This window comes from Zophobas morio, unplaced genomic scaffold (genome assembly GCF_036711695.1).
Source record: "Zophobas morio isolate AGI-343-1 ecotype UQ-CSIRO unplaced genomic scaffold, CSIRO_AGI_Zmor_V1 ptg000031l, whole genome shotgun sequence".
NCBI classification, from domain to species: Eukaryota; Metazoa; Arthropoda; class Insecta; order Coleoptera; family Tenebrionidae; genus Zophobas; species Zophobas morio.
The window spans coordinates 8,133,809-8,142,526 of NW_026972136.1; the positions used below are offsets into that span (position 1 = coordinate 8,133,809).

General features: G+C 31.3%; 2 protein-coding genes across 2 annotated transcripts; both read left to right on the plus strand.

The window, feature by feature from the left end:
* The first annotated feature begins 1,201 nt into the window (after positions 1-1,201).
* Positions 1,202-1,930, plus strand: LOC135139358 (odorant receptor Or1-like). Its single transcript, XM_064069562.1, has one exon. The coding sequence runs from the start codon at positions 1,202-1,204 to the stop codon at positions 1,928-1,930; it is 729 nt and encodes a 242-aa protein (XP_063925632.1).
* A 3,244-nt stretch (positions 1,931-5,174) lies between these two features.
* LOC135139359 (odorant receptor Or1-like) lies at positions 5,175-5,903 on the plus strand. The gene has a single exon (XM_064069563.1). The coding sequence runs from the start codon at positions 5,175-5,177 to the stop codon at positions 5,901-5,903; it is 729 nt and encodes a 242-aa protein (XP_063925633.1).
* The last annotated feature ends 2,815 nt before the right edge of the window (positions 5,904-8,718 follow it).

Consider the following 8,718-nt stretch of genomic DNA (forward strand, 5'->3'; position numbering starts at 1 on the left):
AATGATAGGTAAAAATTAAGGACACGTATCACAAAATTTTTAAATAAAATGCAGTGATATATCAGTACATATTATATTAAATTTGTGTTAATTTGTGATTTAACCAATAGCAAAAATTGATTCATTCCTGGTTTCATTAATCATCCACGCATAATTTTTAACGAATATTTTTTTAATAAATTTTTGGCATTACGTCATTAATTTATATATAGGGGAAATAAATAAATAAATTTTAATCGTTCTGTTATTACTTTTCAATTAAATGAATATTAACATCTATTACAATTAAAAAAAATCGTTGTTTAGATTATAAAGCAGACCCTCAAATATACTTTCATATTAGATTTTAATTTGTATTTAGCACTAATGTGAAATCAAAGATAAATGAAAACGAGCGACCTACTTTTTTATATTCTAGGGGCTAGGACCTGTGGAAAAATATTTTTTTTGTCGGTCTTTTCTTGTGTTAACGAACTTTTAGCAGTAAAGTTACACATAATTATATTTTACAGCCATAAACTTCAAACAATAAATGCCTTTATATTTCACTAACTAACCTCCACTTTTCACTTTTCTTCAAATGTTTCTCTTCTTGCCTGCTTTCAAAAGCATTATTAACACAGTTTTAACTGTATCTATATACTTAATAGATATTTTAAAATTTGAAAAATTGGTAGCGTCTTTTGGAAGTTTATATTAGCATTAAAATCTGGCACCTCATGAGCATAATAAGACGAATAAGTACACAATTTGCTCTCTCAATAAGCGCGTCTAAACACAAAAGAGTGAATTCCTCTAAATTGTTTCTGTGCCATGGGAAATGCCCACGTGTCTCAACAATAATTATTTCCAAATAATTTACATAGGCAACCCTTTTTTTTTATAAAACCCATCAATTATCTTCTCATTAATTAACTCAACCGCTTATTACATTTCCGTTCAATTCTTTGTTTTCATCCAAACGTATTTTTCATGAGAAAAAGCCATTTGTGAAGCAAACAATCATTAATAATAAAAAACCGAAGTCACTGACGCACGAAAAACGTAGATACAAATCTTTAAAATCATCAATAAAGAATGAACTTCCTCTATAAATTTAAAACCTAAGTTTAACAGACATTCAGTGCGTTAGAGATTCGTAGCAGTGACTGTTCAATATTTTCGAGACACATTAACGTTATTTTGTTTGAACCAGTTCAAAATGAATAAATTTGATTGGGAAGCAGCAACAAGAATAAATACGTTGATGTTGAAATTCGTGGGATTGTGGCCAGAAGGTGATGGAACATATAACTTCAACATATACACAATATACGCTGTTATTTCCATCAACTTGTTTGTCAACGGACACACATTTTTCCAAGTGGTGAACATATTCTTTGTTTACTCGAATCTTGAGGCCCTAACAGCTACCATATTTATAACAATATCCGAAGTTTTAGTAGTCGTTAAAGTCTACAACTATCTGCAAAACTTAAAGTTATTGAAAAAACTCAAAAGTGACCTTGACAAGGACATTTTTCAACCCACAAATGAAGCCCAAATAGTGCTGATTGAACCAAATCTGAAAATGTGGAAAATGACTTATTTCGTATTTTGTATTCCTAGTACTGTAGCAGTGGCTCTATTTGCGGTTTTTCCCATCCTAGACCAAACCATAAAAGAGTACAGGTTACCATTTTCGGCGTGGTATCCATACAATACCAAAATTTCGCCGCTATATGAAATCACCTACTTGTACCAAGTTATAGTGATATTGTTCACGGCCATTGTTAATTTGAACACTGACACTTTGATCAGTGCTTTGATGATGTACGTGGCAGCTCAGTGTGATATTCTTTGCGACGAATTGAGAAATCTAACTGGAAGTGAAAATATTCACGAAAAAATTATTATATGTGTCAGACGTCATCAAGCGGTGCTTGGGTAATAATTTTGTTCCTAACACTTCTTAGAGTGAAATTACAAAACTTAAAATTTTTAGTTTCGCAGCAGGGTGTAATCAGTTTTTTGATTTTATCGTTTTGGGCCAGTTTGTTACAAGTGTTATATCGAATGCGCTAACAATGTTTCAGTTGACTGTGGTAAGTAACAGTTATAATAGATCTAGATTTTTGTTATTTTGGTTCAATATTAGGTGGAAGCGTTCAGCAGTGAGTTTTATACACTTTTCTTTTTTGCTGCGTGTATTCCTACACAATTATTTTTATATTGTTGGTTTGGAAATGAAGTGGATTTGAAGGTGAGGAATATCACAAATATATTATAAATACATTACAAAAATATTCATTACTTTATTAGATCTGGTTGTATGTTATTTAATATTTCTCAAGTTGTGACCCTTTATGGAAAACTGAATAAACTCACGTCTAAACAAACGATGATTCAAAATATGTATAAAAATAAAATATTATAAACGCACAAATTATCCATTTAAAGCACAGGTTACTCAGTGTGGCCAAATTTTCTACCTTAAAAAGCGGACTATATAAGTCCCAACATAAAGAGAAGAACAAAATTATGTAATCAACTCATTTAAGCTTATTTTCAAAACTTTCAAATAAACTAGTTATTTAGTGTCAACTTGATTTTATTAGTATACATCATTGTAATAAGTTTTGTCTGGAGACTTTATATTTTGACGTTTCCGAGTTTTTGTTCCGTTTGATGAAACGCTAAATCAAAATTTGTCTGATCGAATATCTTTGTGCGATTTTTTTACGAAAATTTGGATGTCTCGGGGAAAACCTCAAGGCGAGTTCATAGCCCACAAGTAAGTTACACGTATGTTGTTCGACAAGATTAAAATCATACTTATTATGGAAAATTTTTGAGGGACGTTATCACATTGTTATTGGAGATATTCAGACATATTTTGGTTACTATCTGGACGATATTCCTAAGACACGTACCTATATGAATTGATAACAACCGGTTCGAAAATTTCGGAGATTATCTGTCCAATAAAAATCGACACTGACGGCGGGCAGATGGTAGACGGAAAATGGCAGATACACTGACAGACAGACGGAAACGGTGGACCTATTTTTTCATAATCATGAAACGTTCAAAGAAGATGAAAGTAGTTATTCGTCGGAAAGTAAAAACGAAAACACTCATATGTTAGGTAATTTTTGTTTTATTAGTTTATACAACAACCAAATAATTAAGGTGTAGGCTAAGATTAAATCTGAAATAAATTTAAATGCGGTGCAGTTTTGAGGGATGACTTAAAATCGAAAATAGTTTGACATTTTTTCGACGAGAATCTCTATTTAAGTTACAGTTGCAATGATTTTAAACTTGTAGGTCAATAGGTAGTAAGACAAAAAAAAATATTTTAATTATTCACGACTACTTATAAGATTAAAATAAAACACTTGTGTTTTAAGATACATATTTTTATTTAATTTATTAACGTTGGAAAAGAAATTTTGTACATACCTTTCTTATGGTGGATGATTTTCACTCGCCATGACGTTGCACTGTAGTGACATCAGCTCCTGTAATTGCTAAAAACGCTTCAGATTGTGTCCAGTGTATATTTTAATTTCACGTAGTTTCAACGAGGACCTACCTTATCTACACACCTTAGACACGTCGTTGATTCCAATAGGATGGACAACGCAGTTTTTTTTCTCGCAATGAGACAAAAAATTGGCATGTGAATTTTTTAGTCTAACATATTTGCTATAAAACTCCAAAACATTCGTCTAAAAATTTTGAAATTTTTGGTACTTTTGGGTTTACGTGAAGTATTCAAGCAACCGTATCTTCTATAGCTTGCTGTGTCGCTGGTTGTGAATTTGGTTGTTTTAGAAAAACATAAGTGTATTTTAACTTGAAACTCGAAAATTTTAATTTCAAATTGAATTTCATTTTCAAATTTGTGGACGTATTTCCTGTGAAATATTCGATTACTTCTCAGAGAGAAAATTAATCTCTCATTTCTTGTATCTCAATCTAAAAAGTAACATTTAGTGTGAAACGTGCTAATATCTTGTGATTTCCTCCATTTTTCTCTAGTTGACCATGATCCGCACGTTAGCGGTGCACTTAAAACATCTGAAGTATGTGTCATGGCAACCCAGAGTAGAAATTTAAAAATCACCCTACATTTTGACAGAAATATCCTGGTATGATTTTTTCATTATTTTCGGTTGTACGCCACTGTCTCCTACGATCTCCAAATTGAAGAAATTCTTCAGCATAAAACTGCAGCTTCTTTTCTTTCAAAACACAAACAATTTTTACTTCTTTTGAGTCATGTCAACACATTTAAATAGTTTATACGTGAATAAGTTTTAATAAGAGATAGTTTTTATTATTTTTGTTTTGTCTTAAAGCAATATTTAATTCTTGTATTGTTACAATTGTGTTAGGAACACTTGAGAATTAATTTTCACTTTAAATATTCAACAATTACTTCGGTGCTTTCACACCATTTTATCTCGAAGCGCTGAGAATTAAAACTGAGTCAACAAATTACGTAAATGAGATGTTAGTGTGGCGACCTATGCATTTTGTTGTGTTTGTTATATTTCACTAACTAACCTCCACTTTTCACTTTTTTTCAACTGTTTCTCTTCTTGCCTGCTTTCAAAAACATATTATTAACTGTATCTACATCATAGATATTTTCAAACCTGAAAAATTTGTAGTGTTTTTTGGAAATTTACATTGCAATCAAAATCTGGCACTCCATAATAAGATTAATAAGTACACACACAATTTGCTCAGTCAATAAGGGCGACTAACCACAAAAGAATGATTTCCTCTGAATTGTTTCTCTCTGCCATGAAAAATTACCACGTGTCTCAACAATAATTGTTTCTAAATATTTTACTTAGACAACCCTTTCTTTTATAAAACCCATCAATTATCTTGTCATTAATTAACCCAACCGCTTATTACATTTATTTCTTTCAATTCTCTGTATTCATCCAAACGTATTTTTCATGAGAAAAAGCCATTTGTGAAGCAACAATCATTAATAATAAAAAACTGAAGTGATTGACGCACGAAAAACGTAGATACAATTCTTTGGGATCATCAATAAACAATGAACTCCTCTAATATTTTTAAACGAAAAATTTAAGACACTCAGTACGTTAGAGATTCGTAATAGTGACTGTTCAGTATTTGCAAGACATCATAGCTTAAGCTAGTTCAAAATGAATAAATTTGATTGGGAAGCAGCAACAAGAATAAATACGTTGATGTTGAAATTCGTGGGATTGTGGCCAGAAGGTGATGGAACATATAACCTCAACATATACACAATATACGCTGTTATTTCCATCAACTTGTTAGTCAACGGACACACGTTTTTTCAAGTGATGAACATATTCTTTGTTTTCTCGAATCTTCAGGCCTTAACCGCCACCATATTTATAACGGCATCGGAAGTTTTAGTATCCGTCAAAGTCTACAAGTATGTGCAGAACTTAAAATTATTGAAAAAACTCAAAAACGACTTGGAGAAGGACATTTTTCAACCCACAAATGAAGGCCAAATATTGCTGATTGAACCGCATCTGAAAATGTGGAAAGTGGCTTATTTCGTATTTTGTATACCTAGTACTGCAGTAGTGGCTCTATTTGCTGCTTTTCCCATCTTAGACCAAAGGATAAAAGAGTACAGGCTACCATTTTCGGCATGGTACCCATACAATACCAAAATTTCGCCTCTGTATGAACTCACTTACTTGTACCAAGTCATAGCCATATTGTTCATGGCTACTGTTAATGTGAACACTGACATTTTGATCAGTGCTTTGATGATGTACGTGGCCGCTCAGTGTGATATACTTTGCGACGAATTAAGAAACTTAAATGCAAGTGAAAATATTCACGAAAAAATTATTATTTGTGTGAGACGGCATCAGGCGCTGCTTGGGTAATAATTTTGTTGCTATCACCTCCTGAGTGATATTTGAAATTTTTAGTTTCGCAGCAGGGTGTAACCAGTTTTTCGATTTTATCGTTTTGGGCCAGTTTATTACAAGTGTTATATCGAATGCGCTAACGATGTTCCAGTTGACTGTGGTAAGTTACAGTTACAATAACTTTAGATTTTTGATATTTTGTTCAATATTAGGTGGAGCCGTTTAGCAGTGAGTTTTATACACTTTTCTTTTTTGCTGTGGGTGTTCCTACACAACTATTTTTATATTGTTGGTTTGGAAATGAAGTGGATTTGAAGGTGAGGAATCTCATCAATATCTAGAAAATGTTTTATAAATCAAATATTATACATATATACTCAAAATTTTTCATTCTTTTTTTGGTCTAGTTGTTAAACTGTATCTTATTTAATTTTTCTCAAGTTGTGGCTCCTTATGGAAAACTGAATACACTTACGTTTAAACAAACGATGATTTAAAAATATATAAAGTGTGGCGAAAGTTTCTAGCTAAAAAAGTGGACTACATAAATCCCAATATAAAGAGGACAAAATTATGTTATCAACTCATTTGAGATTATTTTTAAAACTTTCAGATAAACCTGTTTACTGTTAAATCGATTAGTTTACATCATTGTAATAATTGCTACACAATTTCGATTTTTTTGCGAAAATTTGGACGTCTCGGCGAAAACCTCAAGGCGAATTCATAGCTCACAAGTACGTTAAAAATATAAAATTCTATAAAATTTAAATCATATTTACTATGTAAAATTTTTGGGGGACGTTATTATATTGTTGGTGGGGATATTTAGACACATTTAGGTTACCATATTTCTACCACACGTATAAGAATTCATAACAAACGGTTTCGTAATTTCGGAGATTATGTGTCCAATTAAAACGACACTGACGCCGGGCAAATGGAACGCGGAAAACGGCAGATACACTGACAGACGAAAATGGTGGCTCTATTTTTTCATAATTATGAAAAGTTGAAAGAACATGAAAGTAGTTATTCGTCGGGAAGTAGAACCGAAAACACTCATATGTTAGGTAATTTTTATTTTATTACTTTATATAACAACCAAGTAATTAAGGTCTAGTCTAAAACTAAATCTGAAATAAAATTTTTGTATGAGACGTCACCAGGCGGTGCTTGGGGAATTATTTTCTACCTGATTATTACTAGACTAAAATTGCAAATTTGGAAATTTTTAGTTTTGCATCAAGTTGTAACAAGATTTTTACAAGTGCTATAACCAGTACGGTAACCATATTTCATTTGACTGTGGTAACTCCTACTTTGGAACTTTAACAGACTCGATTGTTTTGTTCAAAATTAGGTGGAAGCGTTCAGTAATGACTTTTATTCACTTTTAATTTTTGCTGCCTATGTTCCTATACAACTTTTTTGTACTGTTGATGTTGGTTTGGAAATGAAGTGGAATTTAAGGTGAGAGTTATTATGCACTTTTGAAAAATGTAGATAAACAACAAGTAAAAACTCATCATATTTTACACACTTTGGGAAGAATTTATTCGGCAAAATTTTGAGATGACATCATCAATTTTTTGCGGGAAATAAACAGATAGATTTTGATTAACAAAATTTACGATGCTTACAATAACTTCAAAACTTCTCCGAGATTTCGAAGTATTCAGTATTGCAACTTACTTGATTTATTCAATAAAATAAATTGACTCATTCATTAATTTTTTTAAGTAACCCTGTATAAGCAAATCTAAAAAATGAGGTTCTAAATCAATACGATTAATAAAAAATTGGTCGATGGCTATAAGTAGAATCCGAAAAATCCGGCTCTTTAAAAAAATTATAAAATTTGTTGTAAACTAAAAACCAGAGGCATCCCTTGTCCTTCAGCACTAGGTAATAGCAATCTGATGCTGAAGTGTTTATTTATGTTTATACATCGAAAGAACATCACATAGAAATTAGTTTGATTTGAATGAGTTTGTCTTCTCACAACAGGACTGAAATTAAAAAAAAAAAATTAATTAAACCACAATCGAACAAACGTTCTGAACATTACAATTCTTATTTTATTACTACATACGTGCATATTCTTCACATTTTCGAGAAAATGGGCTGACTCGTTCTTAATTTGACCAATAAAAAATTTGTGATGCCGTCATTAACATGGATAATACTAATCACAGTATAAAAGAAAAGTAGTCACAGCGTATTACCAATGAAAGAAAAAAAAAGTAAAAAGCCAAGTTCGGTCTCGAACCCACGACGGCAGGTCGTACTGGTTCGCCGCAATCACAAAATTTTTTATTAAGTTCCAGTGATATACAAGCATATATTACATTAAAATAAAAATTAGATTGTGCTTTCAAAGTTTTGGAAAAATTATAAAAAGCGTTTGGGTTTAATCAATAACAAAAATTGATTCATTCACAATTACTTTAACCATCCTGTATAAACAAACTACTCGAAACAAGTTACTAAAACGTAAATAATGTTACATTACCACACAAAATTTTTAACAAATATTCGTTTAATACATTTTTGCGATGGCGACGTTAATTTATATATAGGTGAAATAAATAAAGAAATTTTAATCGTTGTTCTGTTACTATTATTCATTAAATTAATAATAATGTATATATTTTAATTTGAATTTAATACTACTGTGAACTTAAAGAGAAATAAAAATGAGGGACCTACTTTTTCACATTCCAGGGCCTAGGAGCTGTGGAAAAATACAACATTTTTTTTGTCCCTTTTTTTTCATGTGTTAAAGAATTTTTAGCAGCAAAGTTACACATCTTACTTGCAACCATTG